The sequence below is a fragment of the Rattus norvegicus genome, chromosome 1 (genome assembly GCF_021556685.1).
Source record: "Rattus norvegicus strain SHRSP/BbbUtx chromosome 1, alternate assembly SHRSP_T2T, whole genome shotgun sequence".
NCBI classification, from domain to species: domain Eukaryota; kingdom Metazoa; phylum Chordata; class Mammalia; order Rodentia; family Muridae; genus Rattus; species Rattus norvegicus.
The window spans coordinates 189,504,975-189,522,993 of NC_141534.1; the positions used below are offsets into that span (position 1 = coordinate 189,504,975).

Sequence of the window (18,019 nt, forward strand, 5' to 3'; positions counted from 1 at the left end):
GAATCAACAATAAAGTTAAAGAAAACATAACCAAAGAAATGCTGTGACGTCATAACACTAGAGGTCATAGGAGTGGGCAGACAGCTGAAAGGGGCAGGGACGATGCCTGTGTTGTTTACCACAGTCAAGTACCACATGCCAGAAATGTTATGCCTTTACTGTAGATAACGCTCAGTGCGTAAATGAGGAAATTAACTGGCAGGCGTACGGCCATTTCTCGAGCCAAAGTTGGTCCGTGTGCCTTCTTGCCAGTGTCAGAAGCACCTACCCTGGCTTTGCCACGTGGTTGGCTTGGGTAGCAGCCGCCCTCCACAGCAGCAAGACAACAGCCTGCTGCAGGAAGTCTCTGGTTTTGGGTCTAGCATTTCCAATAAAATTCTTGGCTCTGGCTTGTCCACCCTTGTCCTGGCCACAAAGATCTATTCTCAGGGGTGAAATATGATATTATTATTCCTCTCCCCTAAAATCTTTTCCTCCTCTCAAAGGCCTACCCACTCTTCAAACCTCCTCAGGCGGCCAGTGAGACAGCTCAGTGGGTAAAGGTGCTTGCCATCGAGCTCGATGACTTGAGCTGAGCATAATGGTGGAGGGAAAGAACTGACTCCAAAAACTTCTGCTCTGAGTTTCCCTGTGCACGGTAGTTTGAGGCAAACATACCACCACCACCACCCCCCATGCACACACCACTTAAAATATAATTTAAAATTTTTTTAAAAATCTTTAAAGACTTATCAGAATTTCTACCGCAGAAAATTCCTCCCCACCCCACTCCAGTACCAAGTCTCCCCCACTTCTGATTGCAAGCGGCTCCATCCTCAACCTGAAGTCACTTAGTGCTTCCTACTGTGGGCACATTCCTGTCACGTGACACTCATGTGAGACTCAAAGGACATATCTATCTATGGACTTCATCCTAAATACAAAGAAAATGGAACTTTTGTCAGCTCCCTCACAGCATACACACACAGGACCTGGCAGGACCCTATCTGCCAATCACACCCACCCTTTCCAAGACTTAAGAGCTGGCGTGGAGCTCAGGTGTACAGCACTTGCCTAGGATAAAAACCCTGGTTCCCACCCTGGTACCACAAAAGTAAAATTAAAAGAAAAAAGATTTCCTTCTTCATCTTTTTCTCTCCCACCAACACAAAATAGACGATAGCTTACTCCTGGAAACTTTCTCTCTTGGTTTTCTGACAGGGACTCACTATTTTGCCTAGGCTGGATCCCAACTCCCAGGCTTCAACTTCAACAGCAGGAGCCATTTTAGCCCCATTCCCCTCCAACTGCCATGGTGGTGATCTCTAAGTCTTCCCTAAATAATCACAGCCATCAATTAATGTCCTCGAACTCTCTGAATTCAATCCAATTATAAAATAAAGGAATATAGTATTCTCGTGGGACTGTCATACTTAGGGAGGATGTGTCTAAAGTGCCAGCACACAGTAAGCAATCAATAATTATTTAATTCTCAATACTCTCCACTTTTTCCCATAAAAACTATGTGCACCCTTATTGTGCCTAAAGTGATTAAAACCCTTGAAGACAGACGCCACATCGTTCCTATAGTGCTTAGCAATAGTGCTTAGCAGAGGTTATGACACTCCCGGACTAACCATTAAGTGACTTCCCACTAAGACTGGCCCAATTAACTTTATTTACACTCCAAAATCTATAAGTTGATGGCTGGTGAGATGGCTGAGCTGGTAAAGGCACCTGCCACCAAGCCTGACAACCTGAGTTCGGTCCCCAGGGCCCACATGGTGGAGGAAGAACTGAGTCCAACACACGCACACTCATACATACACAAAAGAAGTAAAATTTAATAGGTGCTGGAGAGACAGCTCGGTGTTTAGGAGTGTGTACTACTCTTGAAGAGGACCTGAGTTCAATTCCCAGCACTCATACTGGGTGGCTCAAAAGTACCTGAAACTCCAGCTTCAGGAGATCCAATGCCATCTTCTGGCTTTCTGAGATACCTATAGTGGCTTGCCCACAGAGGCTAAAATAAATAAATAAAAATAAAGTGTAATAACTTTTTAAATTGTAAGTCTGGTGGGGGGAGGGGGCGCTGAAGGGATGGCTTGGTGGTTAATAGCCTGTGGAAAATTCAGAGGACCCTGAGTTCAGTTCCCAACACCCATGTTAGGCCACTCATCACCACCCCTAATTCCAGATCCAGGGATCTTGGTACCCTCTTTTGGTTTCCACAAGCACCAATACTAGCCTTGTCAAACTCACATACCCGAAATTTAAAAAGAAAAATAAATCTTAAAAGAATAAACCAAGTTGCCTAGCTGTTCTAAGCCGGGGCCATCGGTAGCTATTTCTTTTTTTTTTTTTCCGGAGCTGGGGACCGAACCCAGGGCCTTGCGCTTGCTAGGCAAGTGCTCTACCACTGAGCTAAATCCCCAACCCCTAGCTATTTCAATAAACTAACACGGTGATTCTCCACTCAGTGCCTGAATCACCTAAGAGTGATTCACCATTTAAGTCTCAGCTTCAGAACACAAGGTCAAGGTGGACACCTCAGAGGAATTTAGACCTGGAAGGAAAGAAAGGACTGGCAGAGCCCAGTGTGAAGAATCCAGCCTTCTCCATCCTCCCTGTCTGTGGGGTACCTGGGGAGGAAGGGGGTCCACTGTGGCAGAGAAAGTTAGAAAGCTCCCAAACCCTAACAAGGGAAGCAGCAAAGACTCCACAAGACCTAAGAGGGTTGTCTTTATCTGCTAGATTTTGGGTGAGGATTCATTCAAGGGTTGCTATGGCCCCTAAGTAATGGCTGTCACCTCTATTGTTTCTCTAGCTGCTAGCTAAGCAGGACACCATGCCAAAGTCCTCGGAATGACCAACAGCAATGTTATCATTTTACCCTTCACAGCTGAGGAGACTCTGTTCCAGGCACAGAGCAAGAAAAGTGTACAAACTAAAGTTAGGGACCAGGTCAGCCTAGCCCCAAGTCCTGGTGGGAAGGTTTGGATCCTTGACATAGGCAGGGCAGGGTTTCAGGAGAAGTTTGACTCTCCCAAAGCAGGAATGAGGTAATTCTCACCTTTACCTACCCAGGCACCAGAATGTCTCTGCACAGATAAGCACTTAGAGACAGAGTGAATCATCTGATGTACAGGGCTGGCCTGGCTGGCCAGAGGGTGGCAATTTCAGTTCTGATATACCCTGGCCTCTGAACACATAATCCCTGACTGTCTAAGCTATTTTGGAGGTCTCAGGCAGCCACAGAGAAAATGGCCCCAGGAGACCCAACAACTGGGTCTGACTTGTGAGAACAGCTGCTGAGACAAATCTGATTTAGATAGGAGCTAGGGGGTGGGGGGAAGCATAGGGAACAGCCAGTAAGACCCTCAAAGGACCTTTTTATCACTTTGTGACTGTCACAGTCCCTAGGGCAGTGAGAATGGACATTCAGGACCCTTCCTGAGGCTAACCCTAGAAGGGACAAGGAGAATCCAAGAAATAATAACGTTGTCTCATATTTGCTTAAAAAAGGTGTTCCTAAGATTTACTGCAAACCATTCCTGTTCTGCTCGAGTCACAGGTATTAAGACAGCAGCAGAAGAGTCCGGCTGTGGGTGAAATGACTCCTAGACTGACCAGTTGAGAAGCCAAATTATCTCAGCTGGATGACAACCAATTGCCATGGTCATCATGACAGTGCTTGGTCACTAGAGTGGGCGTGTGATTTCGAGAGGAGCCTGGAGGCTGGACCAACTTCCCCCTCAAGGAGCCCAATTCACTTCTCCAGCAGTGCTGACTTCACAAGAATCTTTCCCTGGGGCAAAACCGAGGGTTCTACAGTCAGTCAGTTATTCAATTATCCAATACAGCACACTGGGGAAACCTGTCCGGGCCTGTCTGAATGCTGTAAGCTGGCCTGCAGGCTAGGAGAGCAGCTCAGCTCTAGATTTTTAAATCTAGGCAGACTGCAATCCAGAGCTCCAGGGGCAGGAAGGAAGACAGACTACCTACCACCTGGGAGCAAGAATGAGGAGAGCCACTTAACGCTTCATTTTTCACTAGACCAGAGTTCGAATCCAGAGTCAGAGACCAAGGTGACCACATGCCCTGAAAAACAGCACAATACTGGTAATACTTGAGGATCCCGCCCTGCCTCTACAAGGAGCCAACTAACTAGATTACACTACACTCATATTAGTGCCCAAAGTTCCTCATTAGCAATATGGAGGGCAATGCTATATGTGGTCACATGGAACAATGATAAACACACTAGCTGGCATGGTGTTAATTTGAATCCCAGTTCTCAGGAGGCTGAGGCAGGAGGATTGTCACGAGTTCAAGACCACATTGAGTTAAATACGTGGCCAGCCCAGGCTGCATAGCAAGACCATGTAAAAACCAAAAAAACAAACAAACAAACAAACAAATCCTGGGCAGGAGCCATGGTTGGGTATATAAAGGCTCTTACCACCAGTTCCCCAGGACCTAGATGGCAGAAGGACCTGTGTATACGCAAATAATAAATAAATAAATAAATAAATAAATAAATAAATATTTTTCTTGACACAAGGTTTCTCTGTGTAGCCCCGGCTGTCCTGGAACTCACTCTGTAGACCAGGCTAGCCTCAAACTCAGAGATCTGCCTGCCTCTACCTTGTTTTGTGCTAGGATGAAAGGCATGCGCCATACCCAGCTTTCTGGGGGTGCATAGCAGCTGTCCTTTGTATGTTTCGGTGACAGCTTCTTCATGCTTCTTTGGGGAACTATCCCTTCTCAAACCGAAGTCCAGAGTTCAGCTAGGTTTCATCACCGCCCTCTTCTACCCAACTCCTCTGGCCATCTTCCTGTGTCATTCACTAGGTCATCCAGACCCAAGATCATAATCAAAGCCATTGTATCCACAGACAGAACAGTAACTTTTGGAAATCACGGTGAAATAAGACATTTCTGTGATGAATGCATCAAGGAGCAGAGACCTGAGCAAATCCAAGAAACAGAACCTCAATGGCAGTATGGAACAGTAAGGAGTTAGGCCCATACCTACGCTGAGCTTTTCTTTCTTTCCAAAGTTCAGTTTATTGGGCACTTACTATACACTATAATAAGGCCCTATTTTAAGAATTTTATAAAATTGCCTAGCTAGGTGTGGTGGCACAGGCCTTTAATCATCAACTTGGGAAGCAAGAGGCAGGCTGATCTCTGAGTTCGAAGCCAGCCTGGTCTACAGAGGGAGTTCCAGAACAGCAAGGGCTGCACAGAGAAACCCTGCCTAACAAACAACAACAACAACAACAACAACAAAACAAAACAAACCACTTTTATAAATATGTATTAACATTTTTATCCTGCCGACAACTCTAAGGAGAAGGTAGAGGTTAACATCTGTCAATGGCTTTCTTTCCATCCCGTTTAGACCCACGCTATATCCTGCTCCTCAATGACACACCTACCTGAGCATGCCACAAACTCCTCCAAGTCTTGTCCCTACATGTGCACATGCACACATGCACCCACAAACGCACGCACGCACGCACACAGCATGCCTGTGTAGATATTTGTGGAAGGTCTTGCTTTGAACCTGAAGCTCTCTGGTTTGCCTAGCCTGGCTAGCTGGAGCAAGCCCCTGAGATCTGCCTGTCTCAGCCCTCAGCCCTCTGTAACTTACAGATGTGCATAGTTAGTCATGCCTGCCGTTTTATGTGATTGCTTCGGATCTAAATCCAGGCAGTCACGCCTGTGCAATCAGCACTTGCCAAGTCCCCAGCCCCTGTGATGCACATTTCTGAAGAGCAATCAACAATCCCAACATCCCAACCAAGAGGGGGGATGGGGATGGACAAGCAGAGGGGGCTTCTGATCCAGCCCTCCCCCATCCTGAGAAGTTGGACGTGTCCAGAGGCACCTTGAGCTGTCAGGACTGACAAGGTCAGGTGTATAACCGGCATCTAATGGGTGGAGGCTAAGAACTTAAATGTCCAGTGATGGATAGCGTAGCCTACCATAGCACAGCCTACCACATTCAGGCCTAAGATGTCAGTTACAGAGGCTGAAACTCCGTTCTCCGACACTATGCAGGCCAGCTGTGCACCTGGGCGCCATGTTTTGATTTTCTTCCAGCACTCATGAACTTCCTCATCTTCCTCAAGCCCACTGCAGTGAGAAGGGCCTACTAGTTTGCATGTGCAACCACCTTTATCTCCTTCCCCAGACAAGCACCTGGTCAGGCGGCTCTTCCCCTCTGCAGGCCACACCCCGACCTGACACTTCCCATTTAGACACCCACGGGCTCTAACACCTGAAAGCCCCTGTGCAGTGGCTAAACACGGACCTTAGAATCCAAGAAGGAGAGTTCCCCATAGGAACCACACAGAGGTTCCTGTGCCCTCTCCATTATTCTCAAATTCCCACTGGATGACCGTCTCCTGCTCCTCACAGCTGAGCACAGGAAAAGGACCATTTTCACTCCTTCCCTACAGATCATCCCGATGTGCTTCAACACCTCTTTGAAAGTAGTTGCCACCTTTGAAAAATTCCTGGAATGTGACAATCAAGGATTAGCTCCAGGGCAGTGGTGGCAGCACAGGCTTTTACTCCCAGCACTAGGGAGGCAGAGGCAGGCAGATCTCTATGAGTTCAAGGAGGTCAGCCTGGTCCAGGACAGCCAGGGCTACACTGAGAAACCCAAGTCCTTGCATAGCCTGGGTTGCAGGCAGGCTCTCTTAAATATCCACTAGCAGCTGCTGGCTCTTACCGAACTCAGCATACACTTCCCACCCCCCGCCCCCCAACTCCAATCCAAGCTCGATGTTCTCCACCAGTTCACAAGCCTTCTGTTTCCACCATTTTCCTCAAAGCTCTCTCAATAACCTTTTCCCAGATTCAAAGTGCCCCCAACCCCCGCCTCCATTTTGAAAGCAACTATTAGCCACACCCCTCTCTGTGGCTCTTCCCAGAACAGCTTTCCCCATCTGCTTCTGAACCTTCAGGCTACTGCCTGGGGCATACCTTCTTGTCCCAGCCCCAAAGCTCTGCTCTACACACCCACAGCAGCCTGGCTCTCAAGACCACCCCTCCAGCCCCTACCCTCCCGGAGCCCGCTGAATGCCCAGAGCCTCTTCCTAACTGCAAGAACTTTTCAAACTTCGAACTTCGTGACACGATTGGTCCTCCACACCGGTGGGGCCTCCCTGACACTGCGGATCCTCCGGAGTCTGTCTGTGCACCCTGAAGGAAGGGAGTGTGGGTGATGCTATTCCTTTCTGGGTTTGGTTTACTGTCTTCTTGTTATTTGCTTTTTGTCTGTTTGGGTGGTTTGGTTTGGTTTTTTCTAGACAGGGTCTCACTATGCAGCTCTAGCTGTCCTGGAATTCACTATGTAGGCCAAGCTGGCCTTGAACTCACAGAGATCCACTGGCTTCTCCCTCACAAGTGTGAACTAGTGTGCCCTGCTACAGCCCAGCACCAAGTCTTTTTTTAATCAAAGTAATGCACACTGCACGTGTGCTTACATTAAACTCTGCTGATGGGCTCAGCTAATCCTTTCTACTCCTGATCCCCACTGCCTTCATTCCTACTGTACCACCCTCACCCCACCCCACTCCACCCCAGCTATCTAAAGACCTTGTATCTACTCCAAGTCTGAAGTCTCACCCTCAACCAGCTCACCATGTAGACTGCATGTGGTACTTTCTTTCAATGAAGGCTAAGCTGTCTCCAACAGCTTCTCCTACACGTTGAAATAGAAAGCTATGGGCCAGCAATGACTCAAAAGATAAAGGTGCCTGTGACCAAGCCTTGTAGCCTGAGTTCGAGCCCTAGAACCCACAGAAGAGCCTAAGGAGAGAAACAAGACCCTGACCCCCTTCCCCAGTTGTTCTCTGATCTCCACCAGCCAGGAGCAGCACACCCCACCCCAAATACACAAAATGTAATAAAAAAAAATGTTAAATAGTACAACCCCTTCTGCGGTGCCCATGCTCTTCTTACTTCCATTAGTAAATTAGCCTGGGGTCTCTTTTCTGGGTTCTCTGCTCTTTAAGCTTAGCACTCCTGGGCAATGGGCCTACTCGCTCCCAGAATGTTCTACATTCTCATCCTGAGTTTTTGCAGTTTCCTGTTTGGAATATGGCCTCCTCCATTGTCCACACAAACACTGTATATCAGCTATGACAAGCCCCAGGTAAACAAAACAGCCCCTAGCATGTTCAACAAGCGCCCCTCCTCCAGCTTCTGTTAATGAGGTGCAGTTCTGGTAGCCAGTAGCCAATGAACATGTCTTTTGTGAGCAATGTCCCAGTGTTACCATCTCAGTGCACCCAGCACGCAGTGGAGCCCACACAAGGGGTGGATTCTTTATCCTCTCTGAACCTCAATTCCTCAGATAAAGCGAGAGCCTTTAGAACCGCACCCCCAGGGACCACCCTTAAGCTAGGAAAAAGGAACAATTAAGTCTGGCCAGAGTAAACACGCACTGAGGCACAAAGGCTGGTTTTGCCCTTAAAGGTAGCAGCCACATGAGCTCTTAAGACTCAATGATCTGCAAAAAAGCTGCATAACCCGCACGGGTCTCGATTTAGTAAACGCAGGTACTCTCTTGGTCTGCGATCAGACTAACAATGGCTGAAACGCTTTCTGGACAGTGCTTAACACAAGAGATCGCTAAGCATTCACGCTCCAGCTGTTTAGTGGTGTCGCTGGGCCACTGAGCCGTAGGGTGGTCTGAGGTCCCCAGAATCCCCGGGACCAGCCTAGAGGCCCCCTCCCGCCGCGGAGGACAACCCGGGCGGCGGGAAGCAGGATCACGTGTGGCGCGATGCTACTCACTGAGCCACAGCTCCAGTGCCGCCGCTGAGCCAGGGGCGCCCTCCGCCGACTCGGTCCCTGCGGGGGATCCGGTCCCCGCCGCCACAGCCGTCGCTGCCATCTGCCCTGCCCAGCGCTGCGGCCGCAGTCACCCCTGCTCAAAAGCTGCAGCCACCGACGCCGCCTAGCTCTCCAGCTGCCGACGCGGCAGACACAGAGAGGCACGTGATAGGGCGGGGCCTGTTGGGCACGCCCATTCCTGGGTCCCGCCCCGCCCCCATGCACCTCCTCCCAGTCGCCTCCAACTCTTGAGGTCTTTTTTTGTGCAAGACCACTTGAAAGGTCAAAAACCAAGCTAACAAGGTATTGTCCCCTCTTCTTCTGAAGCAGGATTCCCAGATAAAATACTGGAAGCCTGGCTAAATCTGAATTTCAGATAAAGAATCATCCTTTCAGCGTTTTTATTAGGGTCCTCCCATTGTATCTTCCATTCTGATTTCTTCCACACTTATTTTTTATGACATATTACACCATAATGCATAAAACGCGTATTTTATTAAAGGATACTTTTCTCAAAAAACAGGTCACGATTCTCATACCCTAAGAAGTGAGCACATTAAATTTGTATAAACATACTTTTTTCTGACTGTTTTGAGTTAAGGTCTCACGTAACTAGCTGGCTTTGATCAATGCATAACTGAGAAGGACCCAGAACTCTTGGTCATCCTGTACTGTGGTACAAACTTGACTGCAAGCATGTAATACCACTACAGCTTTGCTATGGTTTCTGGTTTTGCTCTTGAGAAAGGGTCTCTTATACTCATTAGTCCAAGACAGTTTTGAATGATGTAAGCTAAGCTATTCTAAAAACCTATAGTAAAATCCTTTTGCCTCAACCTCCCAAAAGCTTGAACTACAGGTGTGAGGTACCATCCCTGTCTAACATGAAATATTTTATTTAACTCTCAAACTTAAACGAAGGAATCAAGAAGATGGTGTATTAATATGTCCACAAGAAAAGCCAAAGGGAAAAATCTACATAAAATAAAGGACTGTTGAAACAAACATGCAAATGGGCATAAAACTGGTTCCAGCCAGTGGAGAAAGAGGTCTGTCCAGTGGACAGGGTTAATACGCATGTCTAGAGGCCAGAATAATTTTGCCACTGCTGTCAATGATCTACTACTAACCGGTCTGCTAAGGCCGAAGGAGGCCTCAGCTTGGATGGCGGTCAAGACAATGCACAAGGTTCCTCTGAAGCACCAATTCTCCCCTACTGCCCCTGTCATTCCCCACCCTCAGTGCCACACCCCCAATACACACACACACACACACACACACACACACACACACACACACACACACTTGGAAGGACTTTAATTTATAGATCTGGGTCACCAGCACATCGAATAGTGCTTGGCATACCAATGCCAATAAGTATCTGTTGAATGGACACATAAATAGTGGGAACAGCAAGAGGTAACTCGAGGTCGTTAGGCATATCACAATCCCAAATACACATTTATTTTTAAGTTTTTATTTTTATGTGTATGGCAGATGTGTGTGTGTGTGTGTGTGTGTGTGTGTGTGTGTGTGTGTGTGCGCGCACCACATGTGAGCCTGGTGCCCGAAGAGGCCAGAGAGTGTGTCAGATTTCCTGTAATTGGAATTTTAGACAGTTGTGAGCTGCCATATGGGTGCTAGGAATTGAACCAGGGTCCTTCGGAGGAGCAGTGCACACTCTGAGCCGTCTCCATGGCCCTATTTTTAATTTTTTTTTTTTTTTTTTTTTTTTTTTTTTGGAGCTGGGGACCAAACCCAGGGCCTTGCGCTTGCTAGGCAAGCGCTCTACCACTGAGCTAAATCCCCAACCCCTATTTTTAATTTTTTAAACATTATGTGTGTGGGTGTGTGTACGTGTGATACGCATGTGTTTGTACAGGCACACACAACGCCACAGTGTGCTTGTGGAGCTCAGAGAACAGTGTTGTGGAATTGGTTTTCTCCTCTCACCCTTACATGAATTCTCAAGATGAATTCATACCGTTATATGCTTATAGGCCAATCACTTTTACCTAGCAAGCCCTGAGAGGCCTCCAAATATTTATGTTTAAATGGACATTTGCTCTTCTGGCCATGACGGTACACACTTGTAAACCTAGCACTTGGGAGGCTGAGGCAAGACTGAGTCAGACTGCACAATGAAACCCTGTATCAAGTAAGTAACAAAGAAGCTGCTCATAGGGGTTCTTACCATAATCACAGCATTAGGAAGGATGAGGCAGGAGGATCCTGAGTTTGAGGCCAATCTAGGCCTATATCTGTGAGACCCCCATATCAAAAACAAACAAACAAACAAACAAACAAACCAAAAACCAAGGACACTTGGTGTGATGTAGCTCAGTTTCTAATTAACTCTATCCACAAAGCTGACAGGCTGGTATCCTTAGCAATCTTTAACGCTAGCATTATGAAACTCCACACGTGCACACGTGACGAGAGACTCTGTGTGCAGGTTCTATGCTCACCTAGTTGTTCTTCTTAGACAACTCAAGCTGCTGCAATAAAACGGCCCACACTGGTGTCTCTAACAATGGACATTTATTTGTCTCTGTTGACTGGAAGGAAGCTCGATGCCTCTGGCGTCAGGGAGTCTGGAGAAGGCCCCCTTCTTGCTGCTGCAGATGTTCTGGATTCTGCCTGCACTGCATCCTCACTTGTGGAGAAGAGATAGAAAACAGCCCTCCAGTCGTGTTTGTTGAGTTTCTGGGATTTGAGATAGGATCTCACTACCCCTGCAATCCTCTATCCCTCCAAGTACAGGAATTACAGGCTTGAGCCACTACAGCAGCAGCAGAACTGTCAGATTATAAAGACATCAATCTCACGGGAGTGGGGGCACCTCGCCCCTCAGAACTTCACATAAACCTGGTCACCTCACCAGCCTCTAAGATCACAATGGGGGTTAGGGCTTCAGCACAGGCAAGGAGTGAGGGTCTATTTCACTACATTACCCAGGTAAGGAAATTTTTATTCTTAAAACAAAATTGTGTTGCCGTTATCCTATCTATCTTGTTACCTGACGGGTCTTTTGGGAATCCTTTCACATCTCTGCAAACTGTTGATAATTGAAAACAATGGGGAATTATTCTTATCCATAGACTTGCAAATGAATACTGTCCAGACAACACACAAGCCCCTTCCTGTGGAAAAACCAGTTCTACGTCCATTTGCATATTTATTTCAGTATTTTTAGTCTGGAGACTGTTCTTTGGATTCTCCTTTGAAGTAGTTTTAAAATCTCACCAGTTTCTTCATCATCTTTCTTTTTTAAAGGACATGATTCCTGTAGTCTAGGCTAGACTCAAACGTGACCTGTAATGGAGGATACAAGGGTACACTACCATGCCTGGTTTATACAGTGCAGGGATCAAACCCAGCCAGGGCTTTGTGTATGGTGGCCAAGCACTGTCCTAGCTGAGCCCCAGTCCCCATCATTACATTTTTAAAAAACTCTTCCCCTCATTATTCCTAACAGTTCATCTCTTGAAAATTCTAGGACTGGGTACATACCCTTGATCCCAGCACCTGGAGGCAGAGGCAGGAGGATCTCTGTGAGTTCAAGACCAGCCTGGTCTACAAGAGTTCCAAAACAACCAGGACTGCTAGGGAGACCTGTCTCAAAAAGGAAAGGGAGGAATAGAGGAAAGGAGGAAGGAAGGAAGGGAAGAAGGAAAGGAAGAGAGAAAGAAAGGAAGAAAGAATGAAAGAAAAGAAATTCTAGCTGGGCAGTGGTGGTGCACATTTTTATTCTCAGCACTCAGGAGACAGAATATGGTGGATCTCTGAGTTAAGGCCAGCCTGGTCTACAGAGAGAGTTTCAGGACAGCCAGAGCTACACAAAGAAACCTTGTCTCAAAAAACCAAAAGAAAAGAAAGGAAGTTCTAGGTTTGGGCATGTAGCTCAGTAGTAGAGTGTTTGCCTAGCATGCATAAGAACCTGGCTTCAAGCTCAGGCATACAAAACAGAGGTAGTGGTGATAAGGATCACAGGAAAGAGCTCTTTAATGTCCAAGGCTAGCACAATTTGAGCAGCAAAATGCAAGTCAGGCTTAGTGTTGTATGGCTTTAGTCCTAGCACTTAAGAGGCAGAGGTAGGCAGACCTTTAAATTCAAAGCCAGTGGTCTTCATAGAGAGCACCAGGTCAGCCAAGGCTACCTAGATAGTCCTTGTCTCAAACAGGAAAAAAAAGTTATATTGGATTATAACCTTTAAAATAAGATAAATATGCACAAGTCGATACTGATCTAAATGGATCTAAATTGAACGCATGGAGGGAGGTGACTTACTTCTCCTGAAGAGACTTCCATGTAATTCCTATAATTTCTGCAACTACGCCTCTCAAGAAGGCAAATAGCAGCTGTCTTCCCAAGAGGACTGGTTCTTTTTTCTACCACCCTATTCCACCCTCCCAACCCCCAACACTAGATAGGAGAGAAAGAAGGCTAGAGGGGAAAGGGGCTGTCTGTATCATTAGACTTTGTCCTGCTGATTAGTGATGCTGAGTTCCTTGGGGTTAAGTTTGATCTTTGCTGGCAGGATATCTAATTTCTTCTTCTTGTTGTTGTCTCTTTTTGGTGGACTACTCAACAAACCTCAACGAACCTCAACGAACCACAGCCAACCAGCAGCTCCCCTATCAGGCCTCTAGCATTTATATATCCTCTGTAAAGTCCCCAGAATTCCAAACATCACACACTGGCAAAAACTATCTGCAGCTGGCCAAACCACCACGCCCTTGCTAGAGCACAAGGCAAATCATAGTCACCTGCTGTGGACAATCAGAAGCAGCCCCATACCCCACACCTGGGATTAAAAAGAAAACCAATTCTTACAAATATTTCTGCTTTAAAAAAAAAAAAAAAAAAAAAAAGCAAGCAGGCTGGAGAGATGGCTCAGTGGTTAAGAGCCCCGACTGCTCTTCCAGAGGTCCTGAGTTCAATTCCCAGCAACCACATGGTGGCTCACAACCATCTGTAATGGGATCTGATGCCCTCTTCTGGTGTGTCTGAAAAGAGCAACAGGGCATTCATATACGTAAGATAAATAAATAAATCTTTAAAAATATAAATAAAAGCAAAATTCTCGCTACATACCAGAGCTCTGTAAAAGGATAAGGTAATTGCATTCGTGGTTTGTTAAAACCCCAAAAGCATTCGAGCCTGGCCCTGTGGAGACAAGCCTGGGGCACTAGTATGTGGTGTCATGGAGCAGGATATGGGAAGAGGAGACTTTCAGTAAAAACCAGGTAGCTGGTTGTGGTAACACATGTCTGCAATCCCAGCACCAAGGCATCTGGATTGGGGCTTCCTGGTTAGCCTGGGTGCCAGGGTCTTACTCTTTAAAAAAAAAAAAAAGGTAAAACAAAGGGAATCCAATAAATAGACTTCAGCTAATGAAATGTACAGTACTAGTTCTTTCCTTGTGACAAATATACCACACTAATGGTTGGGTATGGTAAAGTGAGTGTCTGGTGTGTGTGACACTTTCCATTTTTCTTCCCAACACAAATACTAGTGATAATGGGAAATGGATCAGGAGCCAGGTGTGTGGCTCACATTACTCCAACAGTCTGGTACCCTCTTTTCTTGGCTTCCTGGAATTATAGGCTCCCCGCTTTACCCATTCCTCAGTGTAGGCCAGGCTGGCTCCAACTTCATTGTGACCTTTCTGAGCTGCTAGGGTGACAGGGTTGTCCCATTACATACAGCTCAGGCCTCTATTTCTTTTTTATCTTTACTATTATTGCTATGTGTGTGCAGGAACACCTGTTGTCCAAGTTGGTCAGAGGAAGACATCAGTTCCTTTAGAACTGGAGTTACAGAGAGTTGTGAGCCACCATGTGGGTGCTGGGAAACAGACCTGTCCTCTGTGAGAGCAGCACGACTCATAACCCTGGAGTCATCTCTCCAGCCCTAGCTTTTTCACTTTTAAAAGCGTTAACAAAGCTACAAAATGAGCTACCCACTACAAATAAGAACCCTTTTCTCTGTGTGGGTGAGCTGTGAAGGGCTAAATAAACAATAAAAAGTATTGTCAAAGTCTAAAAAAAAAAAGCGTTAACAGCTGGGCATGATGGTGTATACTTTTAATCCCAGCACTCAGGAGGCAGAGGCAGAGGCAGAAGCAGAGGATCTATGTGAGTTAGAGGCCAGCCTCGTCTACATAGCCAACTAAGATAAAGGGAACTAAACAGAGAGACCCTGTCTTAAAAACAAACAAACAAACAGAACAATTGATAACAATTATCAATCATGAAGGCTAACAGTGGATGTGGTGGTGAGCATATATGTAGAATTCCAACACTTGCAAGAAAGTAGGAAAAGGGAGAGTTCAAGGTTCCCTCGGGCTACAAAGAAGCCCTGTTTCAGAAATACATAATAAATAAGGTGACAAACCTAGGTGGGTGGTACCCATAGTTAAGGTCCTGTCTTATTTTCCCTCAACACCCTCAGACTTAACCTGTGAACCTGGCACCCAATGTTTGTTCCACAAATGAGTGAGGACAAGATTAGACCCAGCCAAAGGAGGTGAGGTGTTCTCCAGGCAGAAAAGATCCTTTGTCGGGGCTATGCTATGCTATAGCAGCCAGCATGGGAGAACAGAGGTAGGGGGTGGAGTTTACTGTCCCGGTTTAGAATGAATGGCTGGCACCCTAACAATTTGCCCAGATCTGAAGGTAAAGTTGGAAATTCCAAGATCTTATAAAATACCTAATCTGTTCTGCTGTCTAAATTTAAAAACCTGCCAGTCATGTTCATATTACATATCTATTAACAAAAATAGTAACCACAATGATACGAAGCTCCCAGGCACTGTGAACCATATTCTAATTAAACATAACGACTAACCTCGATTACCACTCTTGACACCTGATCCAGTCAGACGTATGTCTAGGATTTCTTTCCGTTATTTTTATTTTATATGTAAATGGGTGTTTTGCCCGCATGCATGTCTGTATGTGTTCAGAGGCCAGAAGGGGCACTGGATCCATTGGAACTAGACTTACAGATGCTTGAGCTGCCATGTGAGTGCTGGGAATTGAACCTGAGTCTTCTGAAGAGCAGCCAGTGCTTCTAACCACTGTACCATTCATCTCTCCAGTCCCTCTCTTTTCTCCAGCTCCTTTGTTTTTCTTCACCTACTGGACATGTACCACCAAGGCTTAGTAAGGTTGATTACTGCTAAGCCTGGGCATGACAGGATCAACAGATGCTAGACAAGCGTCCCCAGCCTTTGTATCTGGGCCTTCACTCGTACCTTTTGATCACCTGCTCTGAGTAGGTGCTTACTGACCACCTACTGGGTGAACAGTTACATTCTCAGCACTGGGTGTAGTGTTGGACAAGGCAGATGAACCTCCTGCACTTGTAGACCTCACAATCTGACTCCAACAAGTGGCTGCAGACCTAATTATTCAGTCATTTCCATAATCAATCCAGCTGTATACTATAGAGAACCAGGTGAGGGTTTACAAGGAGGCTCTCAAAGTCAGTGGCTTCCTGTTGTTGACATTGGAGTTATGATCAGAAGGTTAAGAATGAGGAGTCAAGGTGGGGTTGAACAGCACGAGCAAAGGCAGGAAGGAAGCAGGAATGCCCAAGAGTCTAAAGAAAGCTGATGTGACCAAAGATCAGAGAAAAAGAGGATGGGGCACGCCAGGAATGAGGTCAGAAAAGCAGACAGGCAGATCTATCAGGCCCTTACATGGCTATTACCGAATCTTATGTTAAGGGCCATAGTAGCTAGTTAGAAATTCCTGGGTGTGTCTATGAGGGTGTTTCTTGAGGATTAGAACTGGAATTGGGAGATTAAGAAAGTCAGATGACAGGGTTGGGGATTTAGCTCAGTGGTAGAGCGCTTGCCTAGGAAGCGCAAGGCCCTGGGTTCGGTCCCCAGCTCCGAAAAAAAAAAAAAAAGAACCAAAAAAAAAAAAAAAGAAAGTCAGATGACCAAAATGCAAGTTAGGGAGGAAAGGTTTATTTAGCTTAAACATAAATACTGCTGTACATCATCAATGGAAGTCAGGACAGGAATCTCAGGCAGGGTTGGAGTCTGAAGGTAGGAGCTGAGGCAGAGACCATGGAGGGATACAGCTTGTTTGCTCAGCCTGCCTTCTTACAGAATCCAGGACTACTAGACCAGGGACCACCCACAATGGGCTGGGCCTTCTGCCTTCCCTCCACTGATCACTAATTGAGAAAACACCATACAGCTGGACCTCATGGATGGAGGCATTTCCTCTGATACTCCTTTCTGTGTGATGACTCTAGCTTGTGTCAAGTTGACACACAAAACTAGTCAGAACACTACCTTATACCAAGTTTCTTTTTACAGAACCATGTCCACCTGGTTCTGTTTCTCTGAGAATTCTAATACAGGCCCTCCTAGCCCACAATGAGAAAACTCAGTTGTCTCACCAAGAACCCACCTCATTCATGCCCAATTAGTACCCTGGAGCCAGGGTTCTAATCTCTTCTTAGCATGCTGCCAGGGATAACCTTCCCAAAGCAAAGTTGACCATGTCACTTCTCTGCTTTAAACATTTCAAGGCTTTTTACCTACCCCAGAACACCCACACCTTTGTCTTCACTAAACCGATCAATCCAGACTTGGTTTGGGTGCAGACGCAGCTGAACAGACCCTATTCCACCTCCGAGTCTGACTGACGTATGGGATGCTCTCTTCTCTAGTAGTCATGGGCACAAAAATAGGAAGTTGAGTTGGGGGAGGATGCTGGTAGATGTGGCTTTGCTTTCAGGGCAGTCACAGAAAACCACTCTCCCCAGCACATGAGAAGGAAGTGGCAGCTGACTGAGCAGAGGCTGCTCAAGATCTAGGGCCAGGAGAGCAGTAGTGGTATGACCCTGGCCCTTGCTGATGTCACTAAGCCAACAGTCCCACAACCTAGTTTACCACTGACCTTTCAGCTATGTGGGAAAAAGAAATCCTGTTTAAGCATGTTAAAACCTGGATTTGTCTATCTAAAAGCTAGCACTCAGATATAATCTCCTTGATATAATGAGCCCTAAAGTTTGAAGTTATAACTCAGGTCTCCCTTCAGATCGAACCATCCCTCCTAGTCATACTTCACTTTAGTCTTTCACAAAGTCATTTCCTTCTAGATATCAGGACTCAAAAACCATGGGCATTGGGCCAGACAGCTATTTGCAACAGATCTTG

At 46.4% G+C, this 18,019-nt stretch overlaps 1 protein-coding gene across 3 annotated transcripts in view; it reads right to left on the bottom strand.

The window, feature by feature from the left end:
* Gga2 (golgi associated, gamma adaptin ear containing, ARF binding protein 2) overlaps positions 1–17,674 on the bottom strand; it is a 42,003-nt gene extending 24,329 nt beyond the window's left edge. The window contains exon 1 of one of the 3 annotated variants that reach the window (XR_015686024.1): positions 8,797–8,990. Coding sequence is in view for 1 of the 3 variants with exons in the window: in NM_001100519.1 (NP_001093989.1) it covers positions 8,797–8,896 (100 nt within the window). In the remaining 2 variants the exon portion in view is untranslated. 3 annotated transcript variants of the gene reach the window in all.
* Positions 17,675–18,019: the final 345 nt, after the last annotated feature.